Here is a 20974-nt window from a genome sequence, read left to right as displayed (position 1 = left end):
AAAAAAGATCACAATATTGTTAAAACAAAACAAAAAAACACACAATATTGTGCTTTTGTACATAACAGTAATGCAGATAAACTGCCTACAATCTCATAACAATATTGAGGCACTTACTTGCTAATGCAAGCACACATTGATCGCTTCACAAGCCAATTAGGTTCCCCTTCATCTGACAATTAGCACATTTTAAACATAGAAGGCCAAAACATCCCTCATGGAAATTATATTGCACTAATAAACTAGCCACTAGAGGGTGCTAGAACTGCACAAATGGAAATCAACCTGACATTTTTTTTTAACAAATGTGTTCCTTTTCAAATATTGTGAACATGACGACGACGATATCGTCTCAGTTTTAATATCGCGATATTGCCCTTATTGTGACATCACTATTTCATACTCTGAACATAAAAGTGGGACAAATCACTATTGGTCAATGGCGTGGAACCAAAAATATGAAGGACATGTGACATTCATGAAGCACACCTCGGGACAATTCGGAGCGCCCAAATTACCCGCCACGCATGTCTTTGGAATGTGGGAGGAGACCGGAGTACCCGGAGAAGATCCACGCGGGCACGGGGAGAACATGCAAACTCCACCCAGGAAGGCCGGATGGAGCCTGGACTCGAACCGGAGTCCTCAGAACTGGGAGGCGGACGTGCTAACCACTCGAGCACCGTGCCGCCACTCTAAATCATAATATGCAAAATCATCTGTTCAATTGTATTAATATTAGTTAGCATATCGTGGGACCCAATTGCCTCCCTGCTTGACACTCACAATTAAGGGTTGGAATGGGGGGGGGTTGTTTAGATCACCAAATGATTCCCGAGCGCGGCCCCCTGCTGCTCACCATTCCCTCAAATGCGGAGACCAAATTTCACCCCACTTCGGTAGATGTGACAATCAGTGGTAGTTTTTTTTTTTTTTTTTTAATGACCTCTTTTTATGAAACAGGCTAGAGTTCCCTCTTATCCTCTGGTTTCAGTTACCTCCCTTTCTGAAACCAGTTTCCCACTTTTCAGGGTTTCTTGACCCAAGTTTCTCACTAAACATGCTTTGTGAAATACACCCAGAAACTGAGAATTTTTTTTTTTTTTTTTTTTTTTTTTTTTGTGGTGTTCTTTATTTTTGTGTGAATTGCTAAATATTTTAATCTGACAAATGCCTCCGGGTTCTGAAGGTCTGCTATACTTGATCGTGTCTGTTGTACACGATGATGCAATTTTTGTACGAGAAGTATTTTGGACAAAACCCACATGACTCTTCAATCATTCCCGATGACGTCGGGAAACGGTGGCTGTTTCTCGACGAGGTTTTTTTCCTGCGCGGGCGTGATCGGTTCCTCTTTCACTTTCGCCGCCGGCCAGCCGCTTTTAAAGCCTTGTGCCGGCGACGTGTTTTCAGTCTTTTTTTTCCCCAGCATGATGACGAGCGCACGTTACTGGACTCTTCTTGCGATGGCCATCACGGCCGTGGACCTGATGCCGGATGATGCCGGTGAGTAGCACGGCAATGCCTACTTCCTGTTTGTTTGGCTTTTAAATGGGCTCAAATATTATTTCAATGCAATATTTTGGTTTGAATTACTTTGAAGTCAACTGATTGGATAAATGCAAATTGAGGTCCATTTTTTTGTGTGTGTATCTTCCAACAATGGAAATAAAACAAATGGGGAAAAACTACCCAGAAGAAATTCAAATAACTTAAGCTGCCCAATGCAGAAAATTGAATTTCGAATCACGACTGCCACGGGCGGCTGAAAAATAAAACTACACACGCCCTTCTCACAAACGCCATGTGCACATGAATTCACAGAGAGAGGGCGGGAAATTCAAACCCGAATCCAGTTTGAAAAATATTTGGCCAGAGGCGTTAATCTGATAATTAGAAGATGTTTGAGTTATGTAAATGGTCAAATAAAAAGGTTACTGTCAATATATTTTCGGGCAAATTCCTCCATTGGACAGTTTTAAGAAATGTCACTTATATTGTTTAAAAAAAAAACACACACATGTGTATATATATATATATATACATATATATATATATATATATATATATATATATATATATATATATATAGTTAAAAAGGACTACCTTTATTACCCCACACACCCCCAAATAAATAAATAAACGGGAAAATTTTTAAAAGCTCCTTTTTGCTTTTTTTTTTTTTTATTTATTAATATAAATTTTCAAACAAAAAAAAAATCTAATTGGAAAGGAAATCCACTTTTTTTTGCTTGAACTTTGAGAAGAAAAAAACCCAAGATAAATTCTGATAAAGCAAGCTGTGAAAAGTGTTTTTTAAAACATAATTTTCAACAGAAAAACAAAAATTTATTTTGTTTATATACAGTATATAAAAAAATACATACTATAGACAAAAAAACAAAGTAATCCATCTATCCATTTTCATAACTGCTTAAAGGTCATGGGGGGTGGTGGAGCCTATCCCAGCTGTCTTCGGGCAGTAGGCGGAGTACACCCTGTATATATATATATATATATATATATATATATATATATATATATATATATATATATATATATATATATATATATATAAAAAAAATGTCTCAGGCAAAAGTATTTTGTTGGTCTAATCTTTTGATCGGCGTTCCCCCCAAACATTTATAGCATTCATATCAGAAAAAAAAAAAAAAAAAAAAAAAAAATTCCTAAAAAAAATAAAATAAAATAAAGATGGAATTAAAAAAATATATTTTTACTTTTATATGGCAATGATTTTATTTTAAAATTTTTTGGGGGGGTCAGATCTCCCCGTCAATCCCAGCGTGCATTGCTGGTGTGCCAGTTATCCCAACATCACCTTCTGTTCCTGGGCAGAACCTCTCCACTCCCAATCTCTGGACTACATCGCCTCCTACAGGTACAATGTCAACTTTCATGACAGCCAACAATAACAACAACCAAAGTTCATTTCAGTGTAACCGAACGAAGCGTCAATGCAGTGAGTCCTCATGTCTTAACAGGTTTTTTTGTGTGTGTGTTTCAGTGAGAGACGCCAGCCGTCCATCAGCAAGCCCTGTCATCTCATTCTTCCCGCCACCTCTTCTTCATTATCATCATCATCATCATCCTCTTCTTCCAAGCGGGTACCAACTTCATTCGCTTTCATCAATCACTCAACAAAATAGCAGCAGTTCTTTTTTAATTATTATTTAACTCTTTGACCGCCAAAAACGTTTAATGACGTCATGACGTAAATGACTACGTTTTTTTTTTTTTTTTTATCAATTGGCAGTGGAGCGCTGCCTGGTCAATGGGTTGTGGAATCCCAAAACACCCACTAACTACGGCCAGCAGATGGCAGCATTGGTATCTCTTTTCAGTCTGAGGAAATCGAACGTTGTCAACGATGACGTGAATGATCAAAGTCTTTTGTCACGTTAAAACTAATTCACAGTGTCAGTAAACAAAAAAACATTAGTGTCAAGGTTGTGCAAAAAACGTATCTTCACAAAAAGCACGTTTTCTCTATTTTTATTTTTATTTTCTATTTTCGCTTATGTCACTCAAATGACCTATTTTCAAATGGTGACAAAAAAAAAAGGAAACATGATGTAAAATATATTTAAAAAAAAAATAAAAAAAACAACTCATGGACGCAATAAATAAATTTCCCTTTATATGAAAGTGAAACTGGATAAAAGAATAACATTTTGAAATACTGTACTCCCCCCCCCATTTTTTTTGCAGCTGTGGCACTGCCACTTGCCCAACTTGAAGCTGCTGACCGATTACATCATCAACGTGACCACGCTGTCTTCTACTGGAAGCAGCTCTCATCTCAGCAGCTTCATGCTTGAGGACATTGGTAAGTGGTAGCTACCGAAAATGATCGCTGATTATTCCACTTTGCAAATTTGAAAACCCACAGACAGTGAATCGTAAAGGACTAAAAAGAACGACGTTCACATAGGTCCAGACATCCACCTAAAGGATTAAAGGTTGACATCACGAACATCACGTCTCGTAAACAGACACTTGTTACATCAGTACCTAAACGGACACATAACAGGTCATGAACTCTGGCGCATGCGACCCAGGCCATGACAGAAATTCTGGAAAAAACAAAAAAAAAATAGGACCGAGTTGAACATTTTAATGTTGGAATGATTTGAATCAACCAAGAAACGTGGAAATTAGAGGTAAATGTTAAGAAAAACATAATAAATACATCAAAAAAATAAATAAATCTGAATTTGGTGCTTTTATTTTGCAAACTTTAACACCTCAGTTTTGTGCAGAAACGATGTGTGTTTAAGGTTTATTAAAAAAAAAACAGTAGCGTGATGAAGAATATGATGTCATAAATTTATAATAATGTAATAATTTATTCATATTTGCATGTGTTTGTGCCATGAAGTTGGTTTCGTGTATCTTAAAGAGATACTTTACTTATTTAGCCTTTTTTGCCAGTCAAACATGAATATTTTGCCTATAATAAATTTCATACTTTCATTATATTTTCACGTACAATTAGTACCTTTAAAAACACATTTTGCAACTTGCTGTCGACTGAAAATGACATCACAAGGGCTCAGGTAACCAATCGCAGCTCACCTGTTTTCTCGGTTTGGCCATGTGACAGTCACAAGCTGAGCTGTGATTGGTTACCTGAGCCCTTTGTGATGTCATCATCAGTCGACAGCAAGTTGCAAAATGTGTTTTGAAAGGTACTAATTGTACGTGAAAGTATCAAATTAATTATAGACAAAATATGAACTTTTTATTGCTATAATGGGCTAAATAAGGGAAGTATCGCTTGAATGTTAACTCCAATTCAATGTGACATAGACAGGCTAATGACACTAGCATCAATCTGTATTAGCAGTACTTATGAATCTTGAAACATACATTTGATGAACACCAGCAATATCAACGCACGCAATCAGACAATATAACAATATCCATATATTATTTATCCTCTGTGAAGAACCACTAACATTGCTGCTTTAATGCGTTCTTATATTCTCATTTGTTCAAGAAGGTGATGTTCCACGCTCTCCATTGTTGTCGTTTTGTTCCGCAAAGTAAAAATGGCTACAGCAAATGGAATAGTAAATGTGGCTCACCCGACGTTCACTTGTCCGTTGTTACCCCCGTTGAATAATACTGCTTGGTTAGCCAAACGTAGATTCCCGCTCACCACACGTATTTCACAACTAGGGGTGTGAATTGCCTCGTGCCTGACGATTCGATTCGTATCACGATTCACAGGTCACGATTCGATTCGATACCGATTAATCCCGATACGAATTTACAAGTCGATTGTTGCGATTTTTTTCCATTCAAATTTAGAAAATACTAATCAGTAAGCTTGAAGAGTGTAAGATTTATATGAAAATGTATTATTTATTTATCTGAAATTTCAGTCTTATAGAGGTTGTAATCTGTTTCATGTTTGAACAGCATTAAAATAAAATATTAAGGCTTAATGTTTCGTTCATATAACATTCTTCCATGCTCAAGGTGTGAATCCTAACCCCGAAGTCAGACGTTTTGTTGAATAACAATTCTGAGCTCTTAAAAAAAAAAAAAAAAAAAAAAAAAAAAAAAAAAAAAAAAATTTTTTTTTTAATTGAATCGATTCGAGAATCGCGTGATGTAGTATCGCGATATATCGCCGAATCGATTTTTTTTTTTAACACCCCTTTTCAGAACTGTGTCTTCTTTTTTTGCAGTGAAACCGGACCCGCCTGTCGATGTCAAAGTGTCGTCCTTCCCCGGCAGGAATGTGTTGATGGAGTGGTCGGCTCCCCCGACGTGGTCTCACCTGGACATGGCGCCCCTCAAGTACCAGATCACCTACAAATGGGAACACAGCGGCCGAAACAAGTCTGTCAGTGTACGTTCAAAGTCTAAACTTGCATTATTTCCAATCATAACTTTTGTCATTAATATCATTGGTCAATATTATCATCGTTTAAAATCTTTGGGTCATCTTGGACAGAGGTGTCCAAACTACGGCCCCGGCGCCATTTGCGGCCCACCATCCATTTTTTAGTGGCCCGCGACAAATGCTAAAAATGGCATTTGACTCGGTTAAAAAAAAACAGGTGCTATTAAAGTTTAGTTTAGTTAACTAAAACTAACAAAAAAAAAACTAAAACTCAAAACTACAATTTTGTTAACAAAATAAAATAAAAACGAAGATGCTTTTTTAAAAAAGAAAACTAAATGAAACTACATTTTATGTTTACAAAACTAACTAAAAATAAAACGAACTATAATTATAGCAAAAATGTCCTTTGTTTTAGTCTTTGGTAATTAATTTAATGACTGAGCCTTTGGGGATGATTTTGAATGTGATTTTTAGTAGATTTATTTTGATATCAACCCGAATAATGACGATGCAACCATGGTGTTTTTTAAATATTGTGCACAAGTAATACACGTTTCAAAAAAAACAAACAACTAAAAACTAAAACTAATACTGAAACTAATTAAACTAAAACTAAGCATTTATTAAAGAACTAAAACTAATTAAAAAACAAAACAGAACCACCCTGAAAACTAATTAAAACTAACTAAATGTAAAAGAACAAAACTCAAAACAAAATAAAAAATAAAATGAACAATTCCAAAACTATAATAACCCTACTGCCATATTACAAATAAATTGTTTTTTTTTATACTGTAGCATTTTTTAAAATATGCCAAAGCACAAATAAATTATTTGTACTATTTTTAGGACTAAACACAATTTCTCTTCATAAGATTATGTGTCCCTTGCGTCCTTCTGATTTTCTGTATGTGGCCCTCAAATGACAAAGTTCGTTTTTATTTTATTTCGGTAACAATATTGTTTTTTGAATTTTAGTTTTAGTTGTTTTGTTTTTTTCATTAGTTTTAGTGAACTAAAAAAAACCTTTAATGGCACCTGTTTTTCGATACCCTCCCTTCTTACTTTGACCATCTCCAAACATTTTTTATTTTGTTTTTATTTTATTTGAACTGAGTCAAATGTCATTTTTAGCACCTGTCACGGGCCACTGAAAAATGGACGGTGGGCCGCAAATGGCCTCCCGGGCCGTAGTTTGGACACCACTGCTATAGAATAAAACCAATACTTCAAACAAATGATTAGAAATAAATAATTATCATCGGCTAACATATTTTAAATGAACAATTACAATCTAAGTAAAAAAAATAAAAATAATAATAATTAGGGGTGTGAATTGCCTAGTACCTGACGATTCGATTCGTATCACGATTCACAGGTCACGATTCGATTCGATACCGATTAATCCCGATACGAATTTATAAGTCGATTGTTGCGATTTTTTTTTCATTCAAATTTAGAAAATACTAATCAGTAAGCTTGTAGAGTGTAAGATTGATATGAAAATGTATTATTTATTTATCTGAAATTTCAGTCTTATAGAGGTTGTAATCTGTTTCATGTTTGAACAGCATTAAAATAAAATATTAAGGCTTAATGTTCCGTTCATATAACATTCTTCCATGCTCAAGGTGTGAATGCTAACCCGAAGTCAGACGTTTTGTTGAATATTTTTCCATTAAAAATGGAAGTTTAAAAATCGATTCACACACACAAAAAAAAAAAAAAAAGGCAATGATGATAAGACGTTGAATCGGTAGTAAGACTACCGAATGAACAATTCTGAGCTCTTTAAAAAAAAAAAAAAAAAAATCGATTTTTTTTTTATTGAATCGATTCGAGAATCGCGCGATGTAGTATCGCGATATATCGCCGAATCGATTTTTTTTTTAACACCCCTAATAATAATCATAATGCAAGCACAATGATAACGCGTTCCTGTGTCCGTACCTTGCTGATTGTGGCCTTGTGGTTCCTGCAGCTGGGTCCGTTGGAGAGCACCAGCGTGGAACTGAAGAGTCTGAGCCCGGGACGGGAATACGTGTTTCAGGTGTGCGCTATGGACCTGCTGGGTCTGGGTCAGTGGAGTCTCTGGAGCTCACCTATCACCGTCACTTTACCCACAAACAAAATGCCATAAGGCGGGATCTGTCGAATGTTTTTGCTATTTATTGTAAAACGGTGCTCCCTTGAGGTACAAGTTTAATTTATTCTGTGCCCACGCTCATAACGTAAAGCACTCATATATCAAATCATGTTGCCATTCATTTGTTCCAGACGTCTCTCGAAGAACAGTAACACATTTATGAAAGAATGAAACAGTTTTCACTTTGGCCACCTGGGGGCAAGACAATCTATACCAAAGGGGTGTCCAAACTTTTTCATTTGAGGGCCACATGCAGAAAATCAGAAGGACGCAAGGGCCACATCATGTTATGAAGAGTAATTGTGTTTAGTCCTAAAAATTGTATAAAAAATTTATTTATGCTTTTGCATATTTGGAAAAAATGCGATAGTGTGTAAACAAATTTATTTGTAATATGGCAGTCGGGTTATTATAGTTTTGGAATTTTTTATTTTAGTTTTTATTTCGTTTTGAGTTTTTTGTTTTTTGTTTTTTTTTAGTTAGTTTTAATTAGTTTTCAGGGTGGTTCTGTTAATTTTTATTAGTTTTAGTTCTTTAATAAATGCTTAGTTTTAGTTTAGTTAGTTTCAGTATTAGTTATAGTTTTTTTTTTTATTAATGTGTATTACTTGTGTGCAATATTTGAAAAACACCATGGGCGCGACGTCATTATTCCGGTTTATATCAAAATAAATCTACTAAAAATCACATTTAAAATCATCCTCAAATGCTCATGCATTAAATTAATTAATTAATTTTTGCTATAATTATAGTTAATTTTATTTTAGTTAGTTTTGTAAACATAAAATGTAGTTTCAGTTAGTTTTCTTTTTTTAAAAAGCATCTTCGTTTTTATTTTATTTCGCTAACTAAAGTTGTTTTTTGAATTTTTGTTTTTTCGTTAGTTTTAATGAATTAAAATAGCCTTTAATAGCACCCGTGTTTTTCGACACCCTCCCTTCTTACTTTGACCATCTCCAATCATTTTAGTTTTTATTTTATTTGAACTGAGTCAAATGCCATTTTTAGCATATGTCGCGGGCCACTGAAAAATGGACGGCGGGCCGCAAATGGCCCCCGGGCCGTAGTTTGGACACAACGCAAAATATAGTATTATACTATACTTTGCGTTGACACATCATCGAATATATATGACTGTGAGTACTGTTTGTTATATTATCTGCCTGTGTGTTGCTGCAATGTTTTGAGTTCAATCCATTGATTAAAGGATTATAATGCTGCAACGTAGATGCTATTTCTTGTTATGCTAACGGACTGACTGGCTAAGCTATGTCGTTAACAAAAATAAATAAAAAATAACTCAACTGGGCGTGTTACTGTATGTGGGTGTTCACTATTTGCGAACTGCAAATCAAAGCGTGACCGCTTGACACAAAAGTTACAAATACATTCATACATTAGACGCAACTGTAAATATATTGTCCTAAAAAATAACACAAATGCAAATGGAAGGCGGCAATACTTTGCCTGAATGAGTATTTTGCATGTACCTGTGTATCGTTCACAGAATGCATTGTGATGTGCCGTTAATGAAGTTATAAGGACGTTAATCCAAACGTGTAGTTGTATGTCTTATTCAGCATGTTTGTGTATGATTTATGTTGGTCTATGTTTTTTTTTTTTTTTTTTTTAAACAAACTTTAAATTGCATGTAAAATAATAACACCCAGTGCAATTCCGTGTACAAGTTGCATTGCTCATCCTAGGATTGCTTGTGAAATTAACTTTTTAAATACGGGGTGACACAAAAAAACAAATTAACAAAATAGCTTTTACTAGCTACTCGGCTTGACAGCAAATTTCTTCTGCGTTATTGTAAATCTCAAGCTTGTGGTTAATGTCAGTTTTGGACTGGATTTGTTTATTTCAAAGAATAATAAATTATTCTTGTCTAATAACATATCATTAAAATAAAAAATAAAAATAAAACAAAAAATACAAATAATATAAAATGAACATGTTATGAACAGTTAGCTGGCAGGTTCCATTTGAAGATCCAACATACTGTCTGACTGGGTGGGGGTGCACTGTGTGGATGAGAGGTGCTACAATACACAAGTTGACATTAAAAAAATGTTAATAAACAAAATGGCTTTACTTGCTACTCAAACAGCTTGCATTTCCATGCAATAAATCATTTTAGGCAATGACGTCATTACCAGAGCTCAAGCCGTCAAAATTACGACAAGGAGCGGCCCCTGTTCTGTTTGAATGGATTTAGGCAGTATCTTATTTTGAAATCACTTGGTCAGAACCATCAAAAAGCCGAAAACAGGTCACAATAATGCCTAATTAAGAGTTATACATCACAACAACAGTGTGCTCCGCTTAAGTTTCCCCGCACCGGAAGGTTCGGTGCCTTATTACATCGAATGCGGAAGTGCTGCGTGCCTCTAGCCTATGCTTTTATTTTTGAAATTATCCACCCACTTCCGGCCTGATAGTACATCCGTACTAGTTCGTAGTAGTGCATGCGGGTCTGACAAGTACAGTGAAGTACATGGGTGCAACCAGTCTGGTAAAGACGAGTAAGTTGGTTTCTACTCGTACCAGCTGGGAGTGATTGAAAACTGCCCGCGGCCACGACGCCGGTGTCGACGAAGCCGCTCGCTGCTCGGATTTGGGGAAATCCTCCAGTGTCTGTTGGGATGAGGAGAAACATTTGAACATCCGCTAAGGATCGGACGGTGGGAAGAAAGAGGAAGGAATACAGCGTTACACGGTTGCGCGTGACTATTCGGTGAGTGCCGAGTGAGTAGTTCCTCTTTGCGTAGCATGTTCGGCTAACGTGCTGGTGGCGTTTGTCGTCTTTGGATTAGGAAGCTAAGCTAATGCTAGCGGGCAAACCAGAACGCGGATAAAGTCGCTGGAGATTATCCGGTCTAAAGAGCACCGTCTTGCTTTCTCGCCTACACCAAGTGGCCGCGTGAGAGCCGCTAGCACATTCAGTTGCTTCTTCACTCGGAACAGTTGTCGATTTTGTTCGATAGACAAACTGGAGTGCAGGGCGCGATCAGATGGTGTCTGCTGTGACGGGTCAATTTGAACTATGATATCTGACTTCATTGTGTGTGTACAACGCTAGAATTGAATTGATAAGCCTTCCAAGTGGATCACACAAAACCTGCTTCTATTCTTAGTTGCGCTCTTAATCTAACTGAAACGCTGTCGAGACCAAGAAGTACTGAAAATGATGTCACCAAGTCAGCTGTTGTCAACGTCACTTTTTACGAAGTGTATGATATTCTGTTATTAATATTTCATCCGTGCGTCAATCATTAACTGGAGTTGTACTTTTGTGGTACGATCGTTTCAGGAACAGCGGTAGATAGGATTGGCCATCTAAAAAAATTTCCCACTTAGACACAATTATTCTTACAGGAAACATCGAAAGGACCTTTCAAAATAATCTGTAATGCTTAGTGGGAAAAATCTTAACAGGGTCAAACTGGTCTGACTTTTATAAACTGGATATTCAATGTTTTCAACGAGTTTAACCTTTGTCTAAAAATATATAAGGCAATTGCTTAAATAAGAAAAAGTGTGCACTCGCAAGTGAATCACATATTAGGAAGTTTTTTAGCGTTCCAGTGGAATTTTTTTTTTTTTAGTGATAGGTAGGGCTGGGTATTGCCGCCTACCTCACGATGCGATACGTATCACGATACAGGGGACACGATACGATACGTATCGCGATACATATGTATCCCAATACCTGATTTTCAAGGCGATACGTATCCCGATATATAATTAATTTTCTTGTATTTTATAATAACAGTCATATGTATACCTAAAGGATATGTTTGTTATGCTGACTAACAAAAATATTTTTGTTAGCAGCTCTTCTGGTTGACCAGCAAGCGGCATGCCTGGTTTAAATGTGTACGCACTGCAGAGCAAGGAGCAGTTTTCACAGACACACCGGGAAAATGCATTAATAGGCATGAGCCGATATGAGCAAAAATATCAAAGTGTGAAGATTACGGCTCTAAAATGTGTGTATTTGAAATATTTGGGGAACTAATAAACAGCATTCTTTTCCATGTAACACATTCTATTTTGTTTTTAAACAAAATATACAAAAAGTGGTACATTAAGACATGAAGACACGTGCCATGTTAAGTTTATAAGTAAATAAATGTTGATATTCTTCCTCTGCTTTCATTTTTCTTGGCAAGACACAGTGTCCAATCACTGGTGAGCTATTTTTGCATTAATTGAAGGCAATTAACTTCAAAGACGCAGCTGTTTTATATTGTTTAGGTGCAATGCAAGCTGTAAAGGCTAACCGTTAACTGCCTATTTAAAGTTAATGAGCAATATCGATTCTGACGATTGCGTATCGAATTTAGTGATAGACCGATATGGTTTTTTCAAGGCCGATACCGATACAGATTATTTGTAGTCAAGTCGGCCGATAACCGATATTTCAAGCCGATATTCATTTGCAGTAAAATGGGGAGGGGGGGGAATTCTTTCAAACTATATATAATTTCTCACTGAGTAACAAATTCATGTGAATGTAGCTCATTTGGGGTTTTTGTTAGGGTTCGTAAAAACGTTTCAAAAAGATTTTTGCGGTGAAAATATTCTGTGAATATGTTCCAAATGTGTTTACGACAAATAAAAACTGACTGCGAACATCTTACAAATCCTGATGAAAACCCCAAATTCGCTACGTTCGCAAGTATCCCCTGCTCAGTGAGCTTTATCGGCCTTCAGATTCAAAACATGGCCGATGCCGATATTTGTCAAAATGCCAAATATCGGCGCCGATAATCGGCCGGGGCCGATTATCGGTCTATCCCTAGTTATCGATACGCGTATTGTAATGAGTCCCGCAACGATATATTGCCGTATCGATTTTTTTTAGCACACCCCTAGTGATAGGCGAGTGGTTGTCGGTATCCGGCAGATGGAGGTTCGGCGCTTGGAGGAGAAGCAGTTTGGATGGGACTGGACAATTGGACCATTCTTTTTGTGTGTATGGTGCTCAACACGAACGAATGCAGCAGCTGCTTGCTTGTTTATGAGCTAACTTATAAGCAAACTTAGCTTGTAGCAAACGTGTGTGACGTCATGCATGCTGAGCTCACGTCTGTGATCAACGGATGAAAGGAGACTTGATTCTGTCTTCTTTCATCTAAAACTGCTTCAAACATCAAAGCGTATGTAGGAATGGAAGAACGTTGATTTGTTGTGATTGTATTGGTGTTAATGATTATTATGTTATGTTTTTTTTGTGTGCGTGTTTCTGTAAAGTGCTTTCCAGAAACAAAAATAAAAATAAAGCGCTTTGTGACAAGTCAGGCTGTTTGAAAGCGCTGTATAAATAAGATTGAGTCGAGTCGAGTCTGAGATGAGATATTGGGTTCAATGTCCCGAGAACTTGAGGGTTGTGATATCTGTTAAATGTACTTATGGCGCCCTCTTGTGGGCGTCCTATTTATGAGCAATATTGTGTTGTTGTTTTTTTTAAAGTATGAGCTCTTTTTTTTATTTATTTTATTTATTTATTTTATTTATTTATTTTTACACTATTGTGATCTTTTTTAAATATCGCCAACACCCGCACAATATCGTGATAATTATCGTATCGCGAGCTTCATTATGGTGATATCGTATCGTGATGTTTGGATATCGTTACATCCCTAATAGTGAATAGTGATCAAACAACCTGAATAATGGACGCAACCCTTGAAAATGTGTTTTGCCATCGTTTTAGCCCAAATGACTGTCCTGCACTCTTAAAACACATTTTAGACAGTAGATAACAAGACACTAACAAATAATGATAATGATCCTCCTATAATTCACGACTTCAAGATGAAGAATCGGAATTTCTTCAGCTGTGCTATTTTATGATTTTGTTAACTGCATAAATGAGGTAACTTTGAAATGAAATTAACTAAAAAGAAAATGTTGTTGCCGTTGCGGATGTCCCTATATAGCGCAGATTCTGAAAATAACTTGCATTTGTTGACATGTAACATCTATAGGGGTGTGAACTTGAAGTCTCTATGACCTTACTTTTGTCTGACAGGTAAAAGGCGATGGAGCAGCAGCGACAGAGAGCTCTATCGACGTCAGGCGAGTCACTGTACGCTGTGCTGGGAGTGGACAAGAACGCTACCACAGAGGAAATCAAGAAATGTTACAGGTGATCTGTCTGTGTCCAGTCCTAGAGAGAGAACCAGTGATTCTGTTTAATTCACTCAGTGGTGGCGCCCCGCCACTCCTAAATCCGAGGATTTAGTCACTCCCGCCGCAATTTGAAAGCACAGACAGATTTTTTTTTTCTTCACTCACTCATTCACACACGTGAGCTTCTGTGAGTGAGTGAGTGAGTGAGTGAGTGAGTGAGTGAAAAAATAATAATAATAATTGTGCGTGCTTTCAATTTGGTAATTAATTTAATGCATGAGCCTTTGGGGATGATTTTAAATGTGATTTTTAGTAGATTTATTTTGATATAAACCGGAATAATGACATTTGAAAGTATGTCACACAGACGTGACATCATCTAGCAGCAGCCAATAGAAAAGCACCAAAAGATGACGTTGCTCTCATGGTGTTTTTTTAAATATTGCGCACAAGTAATACACATAAAAAACTAAAACTAATACTGAAACTAACAAACTAAACTAAAACTAAGCATTTTTTTAAGAACTGAACTAATAAAAACTAACAACCACCCTGAAAAATAATAAAAACTCAAATGAAAAATTCCAAAACTATAATAACCCTACTGCCATATTACAAATAAATTGGTTTATATACTGTAGCATTTTCCTAAATATGCAAAAGTACAAATAAATTATTTGTACAATTTTTAGGACTAAACACGATTTCTCATAACATGATGTGGCCCTTGTGTCCTTCTGATTTTCTGTATGTGGCCCTCAAATGAAAACGTTTGGACACCCCTGTCAACAAAATCAAACTATTGTGCTGGCTTTGACTTTGTTCACTTTTGCTGGCAGGAAACTGGCGTTAAAGTTTCACCCAGATAAGAATCCCGACAATCCGGAGGCGGTCGAGAAGTTCAAAGAAATAAACAACGCTCACTCCATCTTGAGCGACGGCACAAAGAAGAACATTTATGACAAGTATGGCTCCCTGGGCCTCTACGTGGCCGAGCAGTTTGGGGAGGAGAACGTCAACACCTACTTTGTGCTGTCCAGCTGGTGGGCCAAGGTAAGACCTTAGATTTGATTCCATCATTGATGGATGTCAGTTCTTCTGACTACTCGTAAAACAATGTCACGGGCATACTGTCTGTATAAACTCTAAAACACAAACACTACACTACTTATCAACTCCATTTTATTTATGAAGCGTTTTAAAACAACCATTGCTACATACGGAGCGCTGCCCATGAAGTAAAAATCAGTCATATACAATCATACCAAAGGGTCAAACAAAAATTAACACAGAAATAATAAAACAATAATAAAAACTAGGGGTGTCAGGTGATTACAATTTTTAATCGTAATTAATCGCATCACTTCAATAGTTAACTCGCGATTAATCGCAACTTTTATTTCTGTTCTAAATGAACAAGAAAACTTTTTTTTAAGTTATCATACTCATTAAAAAATGAAAAAAATAAAAACTAATATAAATATGGCTGCATCTTTTAGCCATTGATACAGCAATTTCATTCATTCATAAAATTGAGTTAAAATTAAAAAGATGTACTGGAAAAAAAAAAGTGTGACATTGATTTGTGTTGGTTGTTTTCTGCCACTAGATGGCATAATTGCATTTTTTTAAGATAATGGTGACAGTTCAGTGAATTTTTCTTTTCATAATAAGAGCAATCTAATCTTTTTAACATGAAGTAATTTATGAAATTCTGCACATTTTTTACAACTTGACCCCAGTCTCCACAAATATATGCATGATTAATAAATGCATTACTGCTAAATTTTGACTGGATATGTTTGCTGCGTTGCGAGTGGAATTGTTACTTTCCAAGTAAGGGGCGGTCATTAAACGTGCGGTAAAAAAAAATGAGTTGCATTAAAGCAGTGCTTCTCAAATAGTGGGGCGGGCCCCCCCAGGGGGGCGCGAGGCTCCATCAAGGGGGGAGCGTTTGACCTCGGGGAACATGCTTTTTTATTTTTATTTTTTATTTTTTTTACTGTCCGAGAATAAAGTGCAATAGCACCTCCACTACATTAGGGGGCAGTGGCGCTCTTATTATTGTCAGAGTGTGCGCAGGGCGCATTTGCTTGGTGGTGTAGAGGTTTTGTTTGCACTCAGCATGCGTGCATTGCACACAGCAAAAAAAAAAATCAGCACAAATTATTTTAATATATTTTTGTTTTTATATATTATGTGCATGCTGATTACGATTTCTATGAATTGCATATGAAGTAAAACAACAACAACAAAAACATCCTTTTTAGTACTGCGGCGCTTGGTCTTGAAGTGTCTGGTACACGCTGTCCCCGCAGGCCTTGTTTGTCTTCTGCTGCTTGTCCACTGGTTGTTACTGCTGCTGTTGCCTGTGCTGCTGCTGCAACTGCTGCTGCGGCAAATGCAAACCTCGGCCCCCCATGGACCAGGAGCCCGATTTCTACGTGTCCCCTGAGGACCTGGAGGCCCAGATGACGGCGGACGAGAGGGGTGAGCAATGCTTTGATGACGACGAATTTCAACTCTGGACCAAACACTCATCGTGTCTTGTCTGTGTGCGCGCGCATCGTTTCCTGCAGATGGCAGCAACGAGCCCATCATGGTGCAGCCGTCCTCTGCCACGGAAACCACGCAGCTAACAGCTGAGAGCCACCAAAGCTACCGGACTGACACATATTAGGAAACACGCACGCACACGCACGCACACACTTCTACCTCCATGTTCCCTAATCGGTTTATCATTCATTTGTTCGATTTTCAATTGGAAATCAAAAAACATAAGCGAGTATTTCTTTTTTTTTTCTTTTTTTTTTTAATTATTATTAAAAACATTAAATTACCATAGGACTGAGTTTGATTTGAATATTTAATTGGTCAGGTTTATGCAATCCAAAAGTTTGTTAACTCTTTCACTACCAGCCATCTTAGAAATTTTCAAAATGTTCAATACCCACGCGATATTACGTTCAATAATTATATATAAGCCGAATCTACCAAATGACAGAAGAGAATACTTTTTGTCCCGTCCCGTTCTTTTATAATTGACAGTAGAAAAATGTAGGTTTGCTAAAAATTCAGCCATTTCTCCCTTGGACACTCAAACTGTGTTTATTTTGTATAAAATGGGGCAATGATGTCATCTACTGGTGGTTCGGCATCGGTAAAGTTGTTTCCAAGTTTGACATTTACAGTCAGATTCTTCCCATCTATCCCCACTCTGAACAATTAGAATTGACAAGTATACTTGTCACCGGTAGTGAATGAGTTCATGAGCATCAGTAAAAAATATACATTAGCTTGTTAGCCACCACAATCAGTCCTGACCGTGATCAATCACGCGATCTATTAGCCATTATTATACTGTAACATGGGGAATTATGTATTGTTTGTCTGATAGCATGTGTAAACTGAACTCCATATATGGACCAGTAGATTTGAGGCAAGTCACTTTTATCATCATTATTATTATTTTTTTAATCTTCTTTCCATAACATGACAAAACTATATGTCTCAGTTTTGGCCCCCCAAAATCTTTAATGGCAGATAGTGTTGTTCCGATACGATACCAATCTCGGGAGAGGCCCCGATACTGCATTAAACAGTCGTATCGGCATCGGCGAGTACTAACAAGTAACATGCCGGTCCTCTTATTTCCGACACTGTTATGGGAATTTGGATGCAGCATCTTGTGTCTTGCTTGTGCACGACATTCATTGATGTGCGACGTGTTCACTGCAGGCCGAGCCAAGATATCCTATTGGCCCTTGAATGCTGAATGTTGAAAAAAAATATAATGCAACTATAATTGAATTTTTTTTTAATCAGTTACTTTAAAAAACAAACAAACTTTTGGTGTCTTTGTCCGAATACACAGTGGTCCTCTGAGATTCACAAGGGTAGGGGGACCTGGCCCAACTGCAAATTGCAAACATCTGTGCAAATTCACCCCGTTATAATTTCTTCTTCTTCTTCTTTCCTTTCCTTTGAAAAGCTGGGCTATATCGCCAATACTCATTACCTTCTAAAATGGGAATCGGTTTCCCAAAAATACGTGAAAATGGGGCTCGATAGGCAAGAGTCTACTTCTTATACCAAGTCTCGTTTTTGTCTCTGTATTGTAGGAAGCACATCTGGATCTATCTTTATTATGATTGAGGCGGCTAACAAGCTTTCGTATCTGTAACGATTTTGTGTTACCAAATTTCCAGGCCGCTTCGACTATCCAATTAAATATTAATAGCAAATGCAGTCCTAAGACCCTTTTTCTATGTCATTTTTTTAACAACTACATCCTAAAATTAAAACTCAACTTTATTTATAAAGCGCTTTTTTTTTTTTTTTTTTTTTTTAAACAAGTAAATACATTTTACAAAAGTAAATAGATAAGAAGAATAGATAAAAACATGAAAACAGGCTTTTGTATTGTGGTAAATTCAAACAGAATTTTCAGTCACTTTTGTTTTTTGATCTTCAATCGTTAATGCAAATGGACGAACGAAATTTACACAATTTTCAATCATGTCCTTTCATCCATTACAAGCATGTGCTCATGCTTAAATGCTTCCAAGCGTCCACAGTTTCATCACTTGACGTCACTTACTTTACATGAGTAACGTAGCTTTTTGTTTTTTTGTGTAGTTTTTTTGTTGTTGTTGTTGTCGAGAGCTTTGTGAGAAACACGGACACTTGATTGTCTTTGTCGTTGTTCCCCGACAGACGAGTACGAAAGTCGTACTTGAGCTGTGAGTTCATGAGACAACTTTCTTTTCTTTTTTGTCTTTTTTTTGACCAGTTGTCGCCGTACGTCCTCAAATGATTCATCAGAGATTGTTTGGGATCAATTTGCGAGAACGACAGTGTTTATTTGAGGAAATAATTGTTGATCCAAATAACAGTGCTGAAACCTTATCAATAAGCGAAGTGCGCATCTCCAATTCAAGGTGCATTATGGGTAGCGGCGTGGTGCATTGTGGGTAGGCGAAACTACCGAACTGTCATTGAAAATGATTTGAATCCGATGGAATCGGCTCTGATAGAAACGTTTCAACGGCTGGAAAGTTGCTGTTTTTTATGAACATGCATAGCATGTGGCTTACTGATATCGGGGAAGTTGACTTGCAAGCTTTAAAGTGTACAGTTACGCAAAGATTGTCGCCACTCGAATCTCCGCCATTCAAATTGATAGGCCAGCTGATAGCCTTGTTTGTTTGTTTTCCCTCGCGCATGCGCAAACTTAATACGCACTTCGCTTCTTTGCACACTCGTATCATCACGTGACTTCCTGCAACGGGAAGGGAGATTGTTGTGGAAATGGTAACCGTTATCAACTGGTTTCTCCACGTTCTTCATCCCCCCCCCCCCCATGATTCCTTCAGGGTTTCCTCAAACCATCAAGAATGAAAGACAAATCAAAAATGTTTAGAGTAGATCTAATGTTCTATTTTAAATGTGATAATAGTGAGAAGATATTGTTGTATTTATTTCGTTGATCTTAACTTTTTAACACAAAGTATATTAAATTGTGTGTTTATAGAAGTTTGTAGAAGTTTGTTTCATGTCACGTTTGTGTGCAACATGGACTCGATTCATCAACAGAATAAAACGTTTGACTTCTCCTTTGGCGTGTGTTCTTGAGATAAGATAAGCACACAGGGAAAAAAAACAATTGCTGTAAAATGTAAACCTAACTTTTGCAAGCCATGATTCATAATACTGAAATAATACTAGGAATGGAACAATGAATTTCGTTCTTTGCTAGGCTCTCAATTCTCCCACACAGGAATCCTGACGTAAAACACCCACTGTTTTTGGTGAAAAAAAAACAAAAAAAACTTTAGTTGTCAGTAATGGCGCACTTATTTTTTTCCCACCCACTTCAAACAATGAGTGATAGAAGCCATGCTGTGTGCATAATTAAAAGAAAGGAAAAAAAAAAAAACTAGGCAGGCTACGACGGCGTGTTAGGGCCATGCACATTTTTTTTAATATGATGAGCAAAAAAAAGTGACAAATTTGCAACTTTTTAATATGACGAGAAAAAAAGTGGCAAATTTGCCACTTTTTAATTAGTGTTGTTCCGATACCGATAATGCAGTATCGGCAGAGACGCCGATACTGCATTAAAACAGTGGTATCGGTATCGGCGACTACTCACAAGTAACATGCCGATAGCATTAATTCCAACGCTAATATAGGATTTTGGATTCAGCATCTTGTGTCTTGCTCGTGCACGGCGTTCACTGGTATGCGACATGTTCACTGCATGCCCATCTAAGATATCCTGTTGGCCCTTGGTATCGGTATCGGCCGATACTGCAAAGCTGGGTATCGGAATCGGTATCGGGGGCCAAAAAACAGTATCGGAACAACACTACTTGCAACTTTAAACTGGCTCTGTGGAGCTCCACTGGCCGGGAGTCATTTAAATGAACCCTGACTGGTAATGCACGTCATTAATCCCACAACAATGTTTTGTGTACGTTTGGCGTGTGCACTGAGTAAAAGTATTTCTATGCATTCGTGACTAAGGCCTAAATCTATGGAGGACCAAAACTGCCAAAATTCCAAATAAATAAATGACTAAATAAATAAATAAATGACTAAAAGTGAAAATAAAAATGAATATAAAAAAAAATATAATTCCAAAATTATATCTAAAAAAAAATAAATATAAATGAAAATAAATCCGTTTTTCTTTTTTCTTTTCTTTTTGTCATTTATTTATTTATTTAGTCATTTATGTATCTATTTATGTAGTCATTCATTTATTTATTTCGTCATTCATTTATTTATTTATTTCTAAT

The 20974-nt window shown here is 36.8% G+C and overlaps 2 protein-coding genes across 3 annotated transcripts; both read left to right on the top strand.

Moving 5' to 3' along the window:
- Window positions 1-1215: 1215 nt before the first annotated feature.
- On the top strand, window positions 1216-9281 carry LOC144014904 (interleukin-27 subunit beta-like). Its single transcript, XM_077515215.1, has 6 exons — window positions 1216-1506; window positions 2788-2902; window positions 3029-3128; window positions 3733-3850; window positions 5721-5884; window positions 7863-9281. The coding sequence occupies exons 1-6, from the start codon at window positions 1266-1268 to the stop codon at window positions 8019-8021; spliced, it is 897 nt and encodes a 298-aa protein (XP_077371341.1). The 5' UTR covers window positions 1216-1265; the 3' UTR covers window positions 8022-9281.
- A 1167-nt stretch (window positions 9282-10448) lies between these two features.
- LOC144013380 (dnaJ homolog subfamily C member 5-like) lies at window positions 10449-19786 on the top strand. Of its 2 annotated transcripts, none has more exons than XM_077512169.1 (5): window positions 10449-10767; window positions 14071-14187; window positions 15011-15224; window positions 16490-16661; window positions 16751-19786. In XM_077512169.1, the coding sequence occupies exons 2-5, from the start codon at window positions 14081-14083 to the stop codon at window positions 16849-16851; spliced, it is 594 nt and encodes a 197-aa protein (XP_077368295.1). In that variant the 5' UTR covers window positions 10449-10767; window positions 14071-14080; the 3' UTR covers window positions 16852-19786. The 2 variants fall into 2 exon arrangements, with proteins under 2 accessions (XP_077368295.1, XP_077368296.1); XM_077512170.1 differs by lacking the exon at window positions 10449-10767 and adding an exon at window positions 10782-10953.
- Window positions 19787-20974: the final 1188 nt, after the last annotated feature.

The sequence above is a fragment of the Festucalex cinctus genome, chromosome 2 (assembly GCF_051991245.1).
Source record: "Festucalex cinctus isolate MCC-2025b chromosome 2, RoL_Fcin_1.0, whole genome shotgun sequence".
Classification (NCBI taxonomy): Eukaryota; Metazoa; Chordata; class Actinopteri; order Syngnathiformes; family Syngnathidae; genus Festucalex; species Festucalex cinctus.
Note: the sequence above shows the minus strand (reverse complement) of the source record. Positions and strands in the feature narration are given on the sequence as shown.